The sequence below is a fragment of the Gorilla gorilla genome, chromosome 17, assembly GCF_029281585.2.
Source record: "Gorilla gorilla gorilla isolate KB3781 chromosome 17, NHGRI_mGorGor1-v2.1_pri, whole genome shotgun sequence".
Classification (NCBI taxonomy): Eukaryota; Metazoa; Chordata; class Mammalia; order Primates; family Hominidae; genus Gorilla; species Gorilla gorilla.
The window spans coordinates 47,004,957-47,023,261 of record NC_073241.2 but is presented as its reverse complement, the minus strand read 5'-3'; the positions used below and the strand labels follow the sequence as shown (position 1 = coordinate 47,023,261).

Genomic DNA, 18,305 nt, shown 5'->3' with positions numbered 1-18,305 from the left:
GCAGCGCAGGTCGCGATATCGCAGCGGATCGGAGCAGGCCGGAGGGGCAATTAAGACCCCGGCCATGTGCGTCCGGCCTCAGCAGCCCCGCCGCTCGGCGGACAAGCAGACCCCGCCGGCCCGGGCGCGAACACTCAGCGCACCCCCGTTCCACTTGGTCCCGCCGCGCCTTCCGGTGCGCCTTCCGGTGCGCCTTCCGCTCCGCCCCTTCAGGCAGGAAGTGTCGGCGCCGCCACTGTCCGGCCACAGCCTAACGCTCTTCGCTGTCGTTTGTGGTCTCGCGCAGGGCGGCCCCGGTTCTGGTGTTTGGCGTTGGGTGAGTCGCGCTCGACTCTGCTCGCGAGACCCCTCGGGCCGCCGTCTCCGTACCCCCGCGCCCCCTCCCGTCGCGCGCCTGCGGCCGGACCCCGCCCCAGGGCGGCCAGGCGGCGGCAGGACCTGTCAGACTGGCTGAGAAGGGGGCGCGGGGCCGGAGGTGTAGGGAGGAGGGTTGGCGGCGGGAGGAGGGTTGGTGGCGAGGCCCCGGCCTGGACGTCCAGGGGCCGGGAGGCTGCAGGCGATGGAGCCGGTCTGGGGAGACGCCCTGCTGGAAAAGTGGCCGGGTCCCGGCTGTGCGTGGGCCGGCCCTGCGCCACCTGGGTGACCTCACACACCTGGGCCTTGGACGGCCCGGCTGCCCGGCGGCCAACGCCTGCCCTCCCGGCGCCGCGGCGGGTCCTGGCGGTGGATTAAGGACCCGGGCGTGTTCGTGTGGAGCACCTGCCCTGTGCCCAACACTGTCCTAGATGCTTTGGAGGGTGGAGGAGCCTCCTATTGCACGGTCTTGCCTAAGGTGAAGCCTCCAAGGAAGCCATTAGCATGCCGGTAACCGAGTGTGTGGTTGATACAGGCTCAAATGTGATGATTTACATAGAGTTGTAATTCGCTCAGTGTGTCTTGCATCTTGTAAAGGTTTAGTTTATTCGTGTTGATTGAAGAAAGGACAATTAACAGAAATAGGGAAAGGTTACTTGGAAAAGAATCGTGACCTCACTGAAGGCCTTGGATTCAACCCTAAGAGGGAGAACTTAGCGTTTCCGGCTAGATGTGTGGGAGGTGGTAACAAGAGCAAAACTCAAAAGCTGGGAATTGTGTCCTGTGAAAAGCAGACCGTGGGGAGACCGGCGGGTATGGAACAGAACTGTAATGACTAATAGTCGGAAATAAGGGTAGATAGGTAAGTAGGACCTTCTTATGGATGTCTTGAAAACTTAGGAGAAAGAAAAGATTATGTAAGAAGCCATAGAGAGTAATTTTGGAGTCTTCACTAACGGAGTAATAAGAAAGGGATGTTTAGAGGATTCGTTTGGTCGCTTTAGTTTAAGGTAGATTTGGAATGGTCTTTTGGTAAGAGAAGAATCAAAGCATTTAGAATTCAGTAGGACCTGATAGATTACCTTGTGAAGGCTTTGCGTTTTATAACTGAGGAAAACGAAACCCAGAGAGGTGAGGTAATTTGTCGAAGGTGGTGGACCCTCCTGGACTTTATAACTAAGAGCACTTTTGAGTGCTTTAGGCTCTTTTGAGTGAAACAGCTTTTATGATGGCTGACTCGATGTTCATTTATGCTTTGATGAAACTAAGCTTGGACAAGATGAACTGCAACTTCTGAAGGACAGATGCCCAGACAAGAGTTGCTAAGGTTAGGAAAGAACAGAATTTAGAGCCCCGACATGGGGCTAGTTTTCTCTTTCTCCCAAGATTCAAAGGCTCCAGGTATATCTGGGGATGAGTTTATCATACCCTTTTTGCCAGCATCTTTGTGATCTTCCTTCCTCATTCTACACATTAGCTTTGGGATGTCATTGCTTGTTACGCCCAGGTATCCACATTTTCATGGTAGAGAATTTCAGCTGCCTGTTTGCAGGATGTTACTGGCTAGTGGTTCAAGCTCTGGAGCTAGATTTCCTGAGTACAAATCCTGACTGAGCTCTGCCATTTTCTAGCTGTGTGGCAAGTTGTTTATTCTCTTTACCCTGATTTTTGTATCTGAGAGAAGAGGATGATAACAATACCTATATGATGAGTTGTCGTGAGGATTAAATGTGTTAACACACAAAAAATGCTTAAATCAGTGCCTGGCACATCTTTAGCACCCAGTTGTCCCTGGTTACTACTGCTTCTTCCAGGTATGGAGCAGTGGGTAGCTACTAAGTTTCCTTAGGGATCTCTTGGGGAAGAGACTGGAACCATAGGTAGACCGTAGAGAAAAGCCTCATGTTGGAATTCAGATCCGGGACCTGCCTTGTAATGAACATATATGTGTAATTCTGTTTGTGACAGGAAAGAACTATATATGTATATACACTATATACAACTGTATATACTATACATATATTTATACATATATATATGTATTTGCTTAATTAGGATTATTTGAGCACCTGCCGTGTGCAAGGCACACTGCTAAGTTCTGCAGTCCAAGGTGGAAAGGCAAAAGGCAATAAAAAAAATGAATATGGCCAGGCATGGTGGCTCATACCTGTAATCCTAATGCTTTGGGAAGCCAATGTGGGGGGATCATTTGAAGCCAGGGGTTCAAGACCAACCTGGGCAACATAGCGAGACCCTGTCTCTACCCTGCCACCCGCTCCTTGCAAAGTAGCTGTGTATGGTGACTCATGCCTGTAGTCCCAGCTGCTCGAGGCTGAGTCAGGAGGATCACTTGAGTCCAGGAGTTCAAGGCTACAGTGAACTATGATTGTGCCATAAACCCAATAAGAGAGGTGAATTTCAAAAACATTGTATTGAATGAAAGAAGACAGGCATATATATGAATATATACTGTACAATTCCATTTATAAGAAGTTCAAAAACAAAACTATGGTGATAGAAATCTGAACAGTGGTTGCCTATGGGAGATGGTGATTAACTTGGAGAGAATTTTCTGGAACAGTGTTAACATTTGTAACTTAATGGGGGTGATGGTTACATGGGTATACACATTATAAAAACTTATTAAGGTTTGTACATTTGACTATATAAATTTCACTGCAGTAAAACAAAATGATATAGGAGCTCAGAGAATAGAAAGTTTGCAGCCAACTGGAATGATCATAAAACCTATAATAGAGAAAGAAATGTCAGTGTTATAACGTGTATGTGGTTAAGTGCTAAAATACATATAGAGTACTAGGGGAAATGCTTCCCTGGTGTTAAAAAAAGTTGAAAAAATTGAGTTTGGCTCCCTAAAAAAAATACTTCTAATAATTTATGGAACTATTTTTTTTGCCTAAATATGCAGCACAAAAACAATTATATGTCATTAGGTATATGAGGTTAATTTTGTGAAGTATTTTTAACTTGATATATACTAAATTCTGTTTATGACTGCTGTTTTCAGACTGTTGCTTATATATCCAGTCATTTGAGTCTTCCAGTTAGAACATTCAACTTGACTACAGTAATAACCATAAGAATCCATGAGAAATTTCTAAAGATTCTGATAGACCTTGGTGAAGATGAGGTGGAGTAAAAATGACCTTAGGTTTTAGCCCAAGAACTACTCTCTGCTTTTCTGTGTGAGTTCTTCTACTCTGAGGGCTTTACGTTGTGCCTCTGCTCACAAATCAGCACTGCTAACAAGACCCCCTCAGAGTCCTGTCCTCTACTAGCATTCTACTGTGGCCCAGCTAAAATTTGAGTTATTTATCATCCTTTGCTGACAAAACTAGCTCCTCCCTCCCCTCCCCAATTACCTCATTTTTGAGTGGTACCTTTATACTACCAGGTTTTCAGTCAGCACTTAGGAAAAAGGACAGAGCTTTGAGACTCCAATTAGAAAGCAGGAATAACTAGGAAATCAGGAAGTGATTTGCTGGTCAGAGCCAGAGGAATTCAGCCAGAAGAATAGGATGGTGGTGGTGGGAATGTTGAGGAAGGGTGACTCGTGCAGTAAAAAGAAGAACCTACAGAACTTGGATGGAAACTGAGTAGAAGGACTTAAACTTTTCTGTTCAGAAATGGAAAATTCCCCGTGCTATGCAAATTTGACTGTGGTCCCTTGGAACTTGGACTGTGGCTGTAATTCTGAAATAAAGGCATTGCCCTATTTTAACATTAAAGAGGTCAAGGAGACAGTGGCTTTATTACTTTTCTATTGGTGTATAACAGAATACTCCAAACCCTAGCACCTCAGAAACAATGAACAATTTTTGAGGGTCAGAGCCAGAGCAGCTTAGGTGGGTGGTTCTGGCACAGGGTCTCTCATGAGGTCACATGCGGAGGCTGCAGTCGTCTGAAGGAAGATCAGCCTCCAAGATGGCTGACGCATAGCCGACAAGTTGGTGCTGGCTGTTGGCAAGAATCCTCAGTTCCCTGCCACATGGATCTCTCCACAGGGCTGTGTGTCTTCATGACCTGGCTCCCGCAGATTGAGTGATCCAAGACAGAGCAGGGCAAAAGCTGCAAGGTGTATTATGACAAAGCCAAACACCCTCACTTCACAATATCTTATTGTCACAATATCTTATTGGTTACACAGGTCAACACTTTTCATTGTTGGAGGGGACTGCACAAGGGCATGAGAATTGTTGAGGGCTTTCTTGGAACCTGGCTACCACCATGACCAGAGGAGCAAGTTAAAGTGTTCTGAGGGGTCAGACAGATAACAAACTAATACCAGCTGGGATAAGGAGATGTAGGCAGTAGAGGGGATTGCTTGTTGAACACTTATGACCTGCAGGAATTTCCAGGATGCTGGTCAAGTGATTCCTTATTGTACAGTTGTTTAAAATATCTGAAATTTAGGTTATGTAAAATGTTCATTTTTTTTTACATGTTGGCAAACTAATTCAGTTTTTAAAAGAGGCATTTTAAAGGTCATCCTGGGGATTACTGAATGAACCTCTGTGCAGACTGCATGTAGTTTGGTAGCTGCCAGGTTATGACTTCTGATCTACTTAACACTTATTTAATGGATGAGGAAAATGAGGCCTGGGGAAGCCGAAATGACCAGCAGTCATACAACTTGTGAATGATAGAACTGGAATTAGAATCCATGTCTCCAGCATCTCCATTAAACCATAATGACAACATTGAAAAACTAAGGGGAACTAGATGCATAAACAGCCAATGTGATCTAAGTGGTTAACTTAATAATCTAAGTGGTTCTCAACCTTCAATGTGCATTGAAATCACCTGGTGCGTTTTTGAAAATACAGATGCCTGGGCCCCACCCCCAGACATTCCATTACCTTGAGGCTATAGGCATCACTTTTTTGAAACTTCTGAGGTGATTCTAATGTGCAGCCAAGATTGAAACCAGAGGATTTAACTGCTTTAAGGGCCGTATTTACTTGCTCTAGCTGACTTGAGATACTTAAAGGAAGAAGCCTCAAAGCAATGTTGAGGAAATCATAGGTAGCTGACAGAATGTGCTCTGTGAGCATCTTCCCCAAGCTTTGATAAAGCAATATATGCTGAAGTATATAGACAATTTCTGCTTATTAATGATGATGGTGTCCATGTTTCTGTTTGCATATCAGTACTGCAGGTGACTTTACAAACATTTTTATTGTCAACTAAGTATGTTGATACCACAGCCACCTATAATACATAATACAGTAGTCCTATATGATGCTTCTTTCCACGGTGCATGGTTTTGCTTCCTCGGTTTCAGTTGCCTGTGGTCAACTGAGGTCTGAAAATAAGTGAGTACAGTACAGTGAGATATTTTCAGAGAGAGATCTCATTCACATAATTTTTATTACAGTATATTATAATTGTTCTATTTTATTGTTATTAATCTCTTACTGTGCTTAATTTATAAATTAAACTTTATTGTAGGTATGTATGTATAAGAAAAAACAGTATATATAGTCATTCATCTGTATCTGCAGAGGGTTGGTTCCAGGACCCTCCTGCAGATACTAGAATCTGCAGATGCTCAAGTCTCCTATATAAAATGGCATAGTATTTGCATATAACCTACACATATCCTCCTGAATACTTTAAATCATCTCTAGATTGCTTATAATACCTCATATAATGCAAATACTATATAAATAGTTGTTATACTGTGTTTTTTATTTGTATTTTTATTGTTGTATTTTTTGTTTGTATTTTTCCAAATAAACGAACAATTGATTCTCAGTTGAATCTGTGAGTGCGGAACCTGTGGATATGGAGGGCTAACTGTATGGGTTGGGTATTATCCCTGGTTTCAGGCATCCACTGGGGTCTTGGAATATATCCCCCTCAGATAAGGAGGGACTGCTGTATCAATTCCTACATGCCTGCCTTTGATGTAACCTCTGAGTACTACTTACATCCTGTAGTTCACTTCCTATTAGAAATTTATAGCAATATCAGAGTAACAGTGTTGCAGAAGAAGGAAGAAGTGTTTTTACTGCTATTGAGGGTTATTACATTCATTTTGTGCTGTGTTCTGTATGGCTATTTTCTGTCTGTAAGGGTTGGATTAGTTTTTTGTGTTTTTGTTTTTTGTTGTTTTTGAATGCTTCTTGGTTAAACATTAATAAATTGGACAGTCCTAGATCAAAGTTTCAAAGGAAAGCCATGACTGATAGTTGCCACCTGACTAAACCCAACCAGGGCTACTACGCTGTACAATTCCAGGGAGTGCCATTCACATTTCATTTACTCACTGCAACTCTATTCTGTACCTTGGTTTTGCTGGTGTAGATTGACTTGATTTGAAAACTCAATTTGTCTAGGATTTGAATTTAGAGGATTGTAGGTGCTCAGAAATCAGTGTTGAATTATATTGGTGGCATTGCAAGTTTTAAAAAATTTTGTGCTAAACTCAAAATAATTAGAAGAGTATTTAGTAGGAAGTAGAAAATATACAAGGAGAAACAACCTGTAACAAATGGGATTTGAATCCTAGCTCTGCCACTAGGTGACCTTGGGCAAGATTATTTAATATCTTTGATCTTCAGTTTCTTCATTTGGCAGGTGGGCATGTTTCATTTAATGTACATAATGTTTCTAGCACATGAGTCACTTAATAAATGGTAGTAGCTGTAAGTTGAGTAGATCTTTAATTCTCTCTCTGTTCCTAAGGCAGAGAAGTAGATCAGGGCAATTGGGGCTGGAAAAATAGCAAGAACAAAGATATACAAGATAAGATGTGGCATGGTACCTTGGGGACATTTGTAGTTTGGTGTTGCTAAAGGAAAAGTACAAAGCAGGGAATGGCTAGAGAGGAGGCTGGAAAGGTCATTCTAGAATAGGGAAAGGAAGGCTTATGCATCATGTTTAGGAACTTGGTACTTTATCCTTTAGAAAGTGGAGAGCCAAAGAAGACTTTAAAAAGTGGAATGATGAGGTCATATTCATGTTTTAGACAGCCCTGGCTAGAAAACTAAGGGTAGTTTTGAGAGAGCCGAGAGGCAAGGGGATAGTGAAGAGGCCATAGAAATATTTTACACAAGAGATAATGAGGATCCAGTTTAGGGTGGTGACAGAGGAATGAGGAAGATGAGCAACTCTGAGAAATATTTCTCAGAGGCAGGGCTTGGTTCATCAGGGAGAGGGATTGGGGAGGGTGACTCCTAGGTTTCTGGCTACTGGGTAGATGATTGGAAACAAAGATGGTAAAGTTCAGGAGGGGAGAGATAATTGAGTTTTCAGCGTGTTGATTATGAGTGTCTGTGGCATATCCAGATGGGTGCCTTTCACAGGCATTTGGATGTTTGAGTCCAAGGCTCCAAGGAAAGGTCAGGCCTGGAGGTTCGGATTTGGGAGGTGCAGGCGTCATAACAGTGAAAGTTGATGAGATCATCCAAGGAATGAAGACTGAAAAGAACTTTAAACCATGTGCTGCTAGAATACTGGGAAACATGAATATTTAAACGGAGATAAACATCTAAGAGGAAAATGGAGGAGGAAGTCTTAGAAATAGGAGAACTGAGCTAGAGTAAGTCAAATACACCATTTTACATAATCAGTCTTTCCAATATAATGCTTAGCAGTCTTCCTGATTAGAGCGTAAGTTCTTCAAGGTTGGGACCCTTTCCACCTGGGAAAGTTCATTTCTACTGTTATGGAGCACCAGGCTAACAGTGGCTGAGTCTCCAAAGAAAAGAGGGATAAAATAGTGTGATGCAGTAGACTGATCCAAGAAGATTTAGACCAGATTTGGCAATTAAAGCAGTTGCAGTAGAGAACAGAAAGCCAGATTGTGGTGGGTTGAAAAGTGAGTGGGAAGTGAGAAGGTGGAGGAAGCCAAGATACTTATTTCAGAAGGGAAGGAGAGAGGGTGGTAATTTCTTTGGGGGCCAGAGTTCCCTTCAGATTGATTATTTTGATGCAACTTTGCCTCACTTTTCAGCTGATACTGTATGTGTAGTTTTTATAGGTACCATATACATATACAAATGTACCACTGTTTTTAAATGAAGTATGAAAAAAATTTAAAATATAGTATTACTACATTGAGCCTATATCTGCTCTAATATATTTTGATTGGGACCAGTTAGTGAATTGTTTTTTGTTCTCTTCCATCAACTTGCCTTCTGTTTCCTTCTCTTGGGCGTCACCATCAGATGGTGATGGCTCCTCTAGTTATCAGGCTAACTAACTCCCTATTCTTTCTCACAGGCATTTCCCCTAATAAAATCCTTGGGTGTTTCATTCTATCTTGGTATCAGCTTCTTAGAGAACTCGGACTAAACTTCAAAAATGTTTAAATATAGTATATTTTTGGGTTAACTGTAGAAGTAGCATGATACAATTGACTGATTTTGATTTGATTTGATTTGATTTTTTGAGATAGTGTCTCGTTTTGTTACCCAGGCTGAGGTTAGGGGCACCATTACGGTTCACTAGCCTTGACCTCCCAGGCTCAAATGATCCTTCCACCCCAGCCTCCCAAATAGTAGCTGGGACCACAGGCATGTGCCACCACACCTGGCTAATTTTTTAAATTTTTTGTAGGAACAGAGTATCACTTTGTTGCCCAGGCCTATCTCAAACTCCTGGGCTCAAGCAGTCTTCTGGCCTCAGCCTCCCAGAGTGTTGAGATTATAGGTGTGAGCCACCGCACCCGGCCTGATTCGTTTTTAAAAATAAATATTTAACTCTTTTGGAACTTTTTCTAAACAACTCGATTACAAAAATTACTTGCTGATACTGAGAGAGAAAGAACTAATAATTTTTGCCTTCAGACGTATTTGACTAATCTTGAAGAAATTGAGTCAAAATTTTTAGCATGAGAATGAACCTTAATCTAAGTTTTGGTATGTGAAGAAGAATGAAAACATAATCAAATGCCTTGTTAGTAGACTACATTCTGTCTCTGATTTAACCTTCGATATAACTAAGGTCAAATAACAAACTAAGTTACAAGGAAGAGAAGAAAATTAACATTTATTCAGGACTTGTATATGGGGAGGGTAAGGAGTTGGAATGTTAGAGTAAGGACTGTAAGGCTGGTGTACTTCAAAACAACACCACTAAGCCAAGCTTCAAAACACCCTGTGGGATGTTCTTTAGCTTGAAGAAATAGAAGTAGACAATAAATTTATATAAAAAATCCCAATACCAGAAGTCCTGGAGACTCAGGTCCAAAATCCCCTTGCTCAGTCATTGACCTCTCTAGTCATTTGTTTTTCACATTGCGGGAAGTTACGGAAACAGTCTGCAAGACCATCATTTCTGACAGCAGTTTCAAGTTTGGATGTCCTAAGACCACCCTTGCGTTTGATTGTTTGCTAAGACTCACAGAACTCACTGAAAGCTGTTAGGCTCACAGATACATAGGTTTTCAGAGGTTATGTGTAGCTAGTAACGGTGGAGCTGAGATTTGAACTCAGGACTTCCTAACTCCAGAGCTGATGGTATTTTTGTGTTTTATTTATTATTTAAAACTGCAAATAAAAAATGAAATGACAAGTGTCTTTTCTGCTTGACATTTAAATTATTGGTGGCTTTCAGTAGAGTGTTGGAAGCTACTGCCAAAGCTGTATTACGGAGAATGGAGGAATGATTGGGAAGAAGAGAAAAGGGGCTGGGCACGGGTGGCTCATGTCTGTAATCCCAGCAGTTTGGGAGGATCTCAAGCCTCAGAGTTCAAGATCAGACTGGGCAATATAGTGAGAAACCCCCCATCTCTAAAATAAAAAACAGAAGGAAAAATGAAGACAGTTCAGCATTAGACTGGTATTCTGAAAGTCTTGTCAAGGGAAAAGGGAAATGCAGGGATAGCTAGAAAGATGAAAGGGTAGGTTTGATATTTATGAAGATGAGACCTTTTTTGAACATGACTAGTCTTTTTACATATGTTATCTCAATTAGTTCTTTGCATTGAAGTAGATATCATGTTTTACTGATGAAAAATTGAGGCTCAGAGAGGTTATGTTATACTGGTAGTAAAATGGGAATAAGAGTACCTACCATAGGCAACTGTTGTGAGGATTAAATGGGGACAGTCTTTGTCAGAGTAAGAAATCAACTTTGGAGACTTTCTCTTTGAGGAAGCCCTATGCCTTCATAACAGTGCTTGGCCAGAGTAAGTACTCCATAGATGCTAGCTATTGTTAGATATTTTAAATTCTCACTTCATAAAAATTGATCCCCTGAAGTTTAGGAGAAGGTACATCAATAATTTCTATTGTGTTTCTTTCTTTTTTAGAGATGGGGGTCTCACTATGTTGCCCAGGCAAGTCTCGAACTCCTAGTCTCAAGTGAGCCTCCCACCTTGGCCTCCCAAAGTGTTGGGATTATAGGCATGAGCCACTGGTGTCTGGCAAATTCTGTTCCTTAATGTTTCAAAACTGCTTTTTTTCCACTCAGTCATTTAATTGTCACATTGAAAATAAAGTTTAGGTGCGTACTTATTCCTACCCAATTGAAGTAATAATTCCTTATTGATATTTTTACCTACTAACTTTAGGTATTATGTATTCTGTTTTTGCTTTGTTTTATACAATTTTTTGTTTTACGTTTTTGTGTTTTTTTTAAATCCAGAATTAAACAACCACCATGTCGAGCAAAAAGGCAAAGACCAAGACCACCAAGAAGCGCCCTCAGCGCGCAACATCCAATGTGTTTGCCATGTTTGACCAGTCACAGATTCAGGAGTTCAAAGAGGCCTTCAACATGATTGATCAGAACAGAGATGGCTTCATCGACAAGGAAGATTTGCATGATATGCTTGCTTCTCTAGGTAGACTTTATATTCTTTATTTGTATTTTCCCTAAAATAATAATTTGTCTCTTTATGAATCATTTTTTTGTGTGATGTACAAATATTTCTCTCCTTGTCTCAAAAGGCCTCTGGAGAGATTTCTGGGTGTGGGAGGTGCTATTTTGGGGCTTGGCCAGTCATATGGAGATAAGCCTACAAGGTTGGGGACCTGGCAGATGCTGTGCCCGGGTAGGCTAATGTGTTAGCTAAATTTTTTAGGTCTCTAGATGGAAAGCCAGGGCATGGCTAGGCAGCAAAATACCAGAGTTTCAAACAAGTGTAGCTAAATAATATACTTAATAAAGGTTGAGTACAGGTTATAAACAAGGAGTGACAGTAAGTGATGATGGTTATCTCTGGGAAGGAGGGGCAGTGCGACTGGAAAAGGGAACACAGTGAAGAAGACTTTCACAATATTTTGTATGATTTTTTTAATAACTAAATAAAATGTAAAGATACAGGATTTAAAGCACACATAAACAGCCATTTGTATGTTGGTATATGGGTGTTAATATTCCTTGTATGATTTTGTTATTGTTTCTTAACATGCATCCTACATGTTCTGCCCAGAGTCAGCAGTTAATTTACAGTTGGGAGTCAAGGAACTGCAGGCAAAGGAGACCTTGATAGGCCAAAGCGGAGGGGGTGAGGCAGGCTGGGAGTGGGTCAGGGATGGCCTACAGTGAGACTTTGCGCTCTGTCCTCCTGCTTGGCTGACTGGCCAAAAAGGCAAAGAAAGAGGTGGGGTTTTTTTTTTTTTCTCTCTTTTAATGCCTACAAAATGATCAGCTAGCTTTTATTCTTCTAACTTTTGATTTTGATTATTTCTCCTAACACATTGAAAGTAAAGTTTAGGTGTGTACTTATTCCTATCCAACATATGATTTTGAAAAATTTTAAGCCTACAAAAAGTGGAAAGAACATTATAGTGAACACCTATACATCTTTAGCTATATTCACTGATTGTTAACATTTTGTAACTTTTCTTTATCTAGGGTGAGAGTAGAATCAAAGATTTTTATCTGATTTGTTGACTTGTAGTTAGATTATAACCTAGTGTTTCTCACATTCAGAATGTCTGAGTATGTTCTTGGGCAAGTCAGTACTGAAGAAGGCCTCTGAGGAAAACTGAGGAATGTAGCCGTCTTCCAAAGATTGAACTCTCAAGTCTGTACTCTGCTTATAATAGATGCTCAATAGATATTTGTTGAATGAACAAGTCATGGTAGAGTCAGAGGTTGTCTTTGAGACCTTCTGTTTTGTAGAAACCCATCCTTTTAAAGATACGTGTTAAAAGAACAATTTCAGCCTAATTAAATTTAATGGAGTTTAATTGAGCAATGAACAATTTGCGAATCAGGTAACCCCCAGAATCACAGCAGATTCACAGAGACTCCAGTGCAGCCACGTGGTAGAAGAAGATTTATAGACGAAAAAAGGGAAATGACGTACAGAAATTGGAAGTGAGGTATGGAATGGCTTGATTGATTACAGCTCAGCATATGCCTTATTTGAACATGGTTTGAACACTCAGCAGTGTATGAATGGTTGAAATATGGCTGCTGAGACTGGCCAAGGCTTAGCAATTGTTACAGGCTCATACTCCTAAGTTAGGTTTTCAATCTTGTCTGACTATTAAGCTAGGTTATAATTCATCCACAAGGACTCAACTGTAGAAGTACGGAGTCTTTCTCAGGCCATATTTAGTTTGCTTTAACATATGTATTTACCTTTTAGGGGAACCTTCATACATTATTGGTAGGAATGTAAATAAGTACAGCCACTGTGGAGGACATTATGGAGGTTCCTCAGAGAACTAAAAATAGGAGCTCTCCCATATGATCCAGCAATCCCACTGCTAGGTATATACCCCCAAAAAAAGAAATCAGTAGTATCATTGAAGAGGTATCTGCACTCCCATGTTTATTCCAGCACTATTCACAGCAGCCATGATTTGAAAACACCGTAAGTGTCCGTCACCAGATGAACGGATTTTAAAAATGTGGTACTTATGTACAATGGAACACTGTTCGGCCATAAAAAATGAGATCCTGTCATTGCAGCAACATGGATGGAATGGAAGACATTATGTTAAGTGAAATAAGCCAGGCACAGAAAGACAAACTTCACATGTTCTCACACACTTGTGGGAGCTAAAAGTTAAAATAATTGAACTCATGGAGATGGAAAGTAGAAGGATGGTTATCAGAGACTGGGAAGGGCAGAGAGAAGAGTGGGAATTGTTAATAGATACAAAAGTATAGATAGAATGAATAAGATCTAGTATTGGATAGAATAACAAGGTGACTGCAGTCAGCAGTAATTTGTTGTACATTTTAAAATAACTCAGTATAGTTGGGATGTTGGTAACACAAAGAAATGATAAATGCTTGAAGGGATGGCTATGCCATTTACCTTGATGTGATTATTATGCATTATATGCCTGTATCAAAGTATCTCATGTACCCCATAAATATATACACCTCCTGTGTACCCAAAACAATTTAAATAAATATGAATTTTTAAAAAATACGTATTTACCTTTCAAATCAACAGATTACATTGGATGTCTCGAGCGGGTCCATAAGTGCTTAGCCTAAACCAATTCATTTTAAATCCCTGTAACTTTTTGTACCCTAGTGTTCTCTTCACACCTTTTGGTTACAGTTTTTCTTCCCCCCAAAAAATGCTGCGAGTGAGTTGGGTTAAATCTGGAGGTAGGAAAGTAGATCTTTTTAGCTACTTTAACTTATTCAGTGAATCTTGAGTTTAATTTTGGGCTAATTTTGATATTGGAACATTGAGTAAGTGTAATCAGGTAGGACTGCAATGCAGTGAAATAGATGCCAACATGATGTTTACATTTCACCCAAATTCCCAGAATTAAAACTTACATATGAACTATAATTGTAGCTTTGATTGTCATTCTAGCTTTGACTTAGTTGGGTATAATTTTGAGATGGTTCCTTAGATATGAATATCTGACTAATAGATGTTCTTTTCATGTAAAATCATATAAACTTAATGTTGGAAGATACCTTTGAGATACCAACTTTAACCAGTCAATGTTAGACTTTTTTAAAAAAAGTAAATTCTACATAAGGCAGCACTGAACGAAGGATCTGGAATACTGGGTTTGAATGCCAGTTCTGCCACTTCCTCCTGTATCACACAACCAGTGGTAGAACTGGGATTCAAACCCAGTATTCCAGATCCTTGGTTCAGTGCTGCTTTTCCCACACCATGGGGCCTCAAAAACACCCCCACCATGTCTGGCCATTCCAGGGAGATTTCTTCCAGCTCCTAGGGAAAGGTCAGGGGAGTTCCCTCACCACTGCACTAAAAGAAGTGTTCACGCTTGGAATGGAGATTAAGATTTCCCATTACAAACAATACCAAAGAAGACCACAGTTCAATGACATGTGTAAACAGTGTTTGAAGATATCTAACATTGTTCAAAATAAGCTGCCAATTCAAAACCATGCTAATAGTTTAAACTTAAATGGCCAACTTATAAATACAACTTTGAAGCATATCAACTTATGGGCATCTGTACCACAACTGGAAGTGTGAATATTTAGATTTTTTTGTATGACTGGTATTGAACTGACTCCCCTGATGGACCGTTGATGTTATCAACATTCAGGATGTAGGCCGGGCGCGGTGATGCACGCCTGCAATCCCATCACTTTGGGAGGCCAAGGCAGGTGGATCACTTGAGCTCAGGAGTTCAAGACCAGCCTGGGCAACATAGTGAAACCCAGTCTTTACAAAAAACAAAAAATTAGCAGGGCATGGTGGCACATGCCTGTAGTCCAAAAAAAAAAAAAAAATTAAGATGTAATAATGTGGCACTGCCTGGCTTCAGGTTTTTGTTTTGTTTTTAATGAAAAATAATGAAGAGAAAGTTCACATAAACGAATAAATAACCTTCAATATAAGCCTGGAATACATTTTTATAATGATGTATCAAATATTTTTTAAGTTGTCAAAAATAATCTTTTTAAAATGTTCTTAAAGTTAATTGAAAAATTAGTTTCAAATGATGTAAATTTTTAAAATATGTTGGGGAGCATAATAATAGTGAAATAACTATTGAGATTAAATGTTTTTGTCTTTAAATGTTAAAATGTGTATTCTTACAGGGAAGAATCCCACTGATGCATATCTTGATGCCATGATGAATGAGGCCCCAGGGCCCATCAATTTCACCATGTTCCTGACCATGTTTGGTGAGAAGTTAAATGGCACAGATCCTGAAGATGTCATCAGAAACGCCTTTGCTTGCTTTGATGAAGAAGCAACAGGTGAGTGCTATTTGTTTATGCCCAGCCTCATTCCAGACCATATAAAGTACTTCTGTGAAACAGAAGGGGTTTTCTTTTTTTACCTCTAGAAAATATTTGCTTAAGAATAATTTTGTAAGCATACGATCTGTTTCTGAGCTTTTAAATGATTTGATCTAATATTAACACAGAACTCTAAGAATAATTGGAAAACATAATGATATAGTTCATATAGCCTTAGTTCACTAACTTACTTTGTTTATAGATATGGATATTCTGAAATATTTTATACGATTGACTAGCTTTAGGAATGAACCATCAAAGTGCCAGGAAGTATTGATGACTACTTTCTTCTTTCTATTGCCTTCCAGGCACCATTCAGGAAGATTACTTGAGAGAGCTGCTGACAACCATGGGGGATCGGTTTACGGATGAGGAAGTGGATGAGCTGTACAGAGAAGCACCTATTGACAAAAAGGGGAATTTCAATTACATCGAGTTCACACGCATCCTGAAACATGGAGCCAAAGACAAAGATGACTGAAAGAACTTTAGCTAAAATCTTCCAGTTACATTGTCTTATTCTCTTTTATTTCTCAGACACTTCCCCCACCCTCATAGAACCTGTTGCATGCAACTTAGTTTCACAGCTTTGCCTCTTCTTTTTGATGTATTTATTCCAGACCTTTCTGCCACTTAGCACTAGTATAATCAGACTGGAAATGGGGATGAGGGTGTAAATTGTATTGAAAAAGAGATCGCGAATAAAAATCAACAAATGTGAAAGCCCAGAAAAATATATTCGTATTTCTGGTTTTGCTGGATTTTTACATTTTTATATAATAAAAATGTTATTTTGAAATAAAGATTATGCTGACTCAAATGCAATGTAATGGCAAGTTAAACAAATGATTGATAGGTGGGGGTAGTCCTTTTTTCAGGTTTTCAACTTCATATGATTCAGGTTTTATGGTAAAATTGATTTTTCACATATATGGGACTGTTCTTCAGAACTTTTAAGTACCCTTTAACATTATTATGCAGTGAAAACTACTTATGCCATTGTTTCTTTCATGCTTCTAGTCAGATGCTTATTAAATGATAAATATAGAATGTATCTGGGAAAACATTAAACATTGCATTCATCTAAGATTCTGAGAAGAGGCAAAATTCCGAAGATTAGTTATTGTACATTTACTATATGTGGAGTGTTGTGCCTACACAATTTTTCTTGAATCTTCCCAACAACCTTGTGGGATTTTTATTAGCCCTGTATTTCAAGTGGGAGGACCTAGCATACTTGAGTAGTTGATTAGGGTAACTATTAGGACGTGAGAGTTGGAATTCCAACCTAGGGCACCTAACTTCAGAGCTCGAACCACGATACTATCTCTGAAAAGCCCCAAATGTCTAAAAGAGTCAAGACATTTCTGTTCTATTATGATACAATTCTGTATTATGATACAATTCTGTGGTCATTATTGAAATTTAAAATAATCTTGGGGTAATTGATGATTGGAACAGAATTTCAGAAAATTCTATCCCAGGTTAAAATAAACAATACTATTGTGTGTTTGAAGCTGCATGTAATATATAGACTAGAAAAGAGCCGAAAGACAAGGTTGCTCTGAGCTCAGAATCCTCAAGGCCAAGCAATACGAGAATAAAGAGAACAATCTATAAAAGGAAAAAATCCGTTTTAAAAAATCACCCAACGTTGTTCAACACCGATTTCCCCTCTTAAAAGTATTGTGATGGTATTTTGTCTGCTTAACACCAAAGCATTTATATGTTGTTTAATATTGGTGCTTTACAACTTGGGGCAGTAGGCCAGTCTGTATTCACTTGCTAACAATTTGCCTGGGCTTCATTTTATCATTAGAATGAGGGAGCAGCTCATATGAACTGTCACATTTATTACCTAATCCTCTTAGTCTCTGAGGTATCAGTTCTACTTTTTATTAATAGACCTGAGGTTTAGACTGAAGCTCCTGCCCAAGATCTAACAAATATAAGAATCCCCATCTGGCTCTTTTTTCCACTTAGAAGCTTAAACCCACCACAATGTGTCACAAAACCAGGTGGAGAATTGTGTGTTTCACAGGAAACAGAAAAATACGGTGGGATAATCTTGATGATTATTGAACCATTGTCAACCACCTGTTATGTACCCTACACTATTGTAAGTGTTGGGGATAACTAGGGGGTGGGACAGACAAGGATGCTGCCCTCATGGGACTGCATTCTCTGCTGGGAGACAACACGTGCAATATCAGGTAAGTGCTGTGCAGAGAACTGGGCATGCATGACAGGGTGGTCAGGAAAGGCCTCTGGGTGGTAAGCTGAGATCTGAATGACAGGAAGGAGGTCCGGACCCATGTGAGGATCAGGGCGAGGCTGTCCACTCCAAGGCGCACGTGTGGTAGGAGCATCGGGAGAGCACATGGATGATACGGGTCCAGGGAGGGTATTTGGAGCAGAGTCCTGATGTGAAATGCAGTGAAGAAAGGTGATTTATATTTTTAAAATCAGTGTTGGTGCTGTGTCTTGAATGGAGGGGCACGAAGAGAAGCAAGAAGGCCAGCCAGTATGGAGGCTGTTGCCGTCGTCCAGGCAAGAGGGGGCAGCATGGACTCAGGTAGCAGGGGAGATAGCTATAAAACGCCTCTCCGGGTCCTATCTGTTTCCTCCCCTCCAGCTCAGCCTTGTTTCCATCTCTGGCATAATCGTAACTGTGCTTATTTTATTGATCTGCTTAAAGCCAGATTTGAAAAATTGAGAGAAAAGTTTTGAAGATTAAAAACAAAAAAACTTAGTTGTTTCTCGAC

At 40.2% G+C, this 18,305-nt stretch overlaps 1 protein-coding gene across 3 annotated transcripts; it reads left to right on the top strand.

Annotated features, from left to right (window-relative positions):
- The first annotated feature begins 130 nt into the window (after window positions 1-130).
- On the top strand, window positions 131-16,360 carry MYL12B (myosin light chain 12B). Of its 3 annotated transcripts, none has more exons than XM_004059132.5 (4): window positions 131-316; window positions 10,972-11,170; window positions 15,337-15,498; window positions 15,849-16,360. In XM_004059132.5, the coding sequence occupies exons 2-4, from the start codon at window positions 10,987-10,989 to the stop codon at window positions 16,019-16,021; spliced, it is 519 nt and encodes a 172-aa protein (XP_004059180.1). In that variant the 5' UTR covers window positions 131-316; window positions 10,972-10,986; the 3' UTR covers window positions 16,022-16,360. The 3 variants fall into 3 exon arrangements, with proteins under 3 accessions (XP_004059180.1, XP_004059183.1, XP_055224494.1); XM_004059135.5 differs by lacking the exon at window positions 131-316 and adding an exon at window positions 433-832; XM_055368519.2 differs by lacking the exon at window positions 131-316 and adding an exon at window positions 1,088-1,216.
- The last annotated feature ends 1,945 nt before the right edge of the window (window positions 16,361-18,305 follow it).

Bases quoted from the DNA above. Each gene is read 5' to 3' on its own strand.
- MYL12B (XM_004059132.5), top strand. From the start codon at position 10,987: ATGTCGAGCAAAAAGGCAAAGACCAAGACCACCAAGAAGCGCCCTCAG. The intron at 11,171-15,336 runs GTAGACTTTATA...GTATTCTTACAG, and splicing joins TGATATGCTTGCTTCTCTAG to GGAAGAATCCCACTGATGCA. The intron at 15,499-15,848 runs GTGAGTGCTATT...ATTGCCTTCCAG, and splicing joins CTTTGATGAAGAAGCAACAG to GCACCATTCAGGAAGATTAC.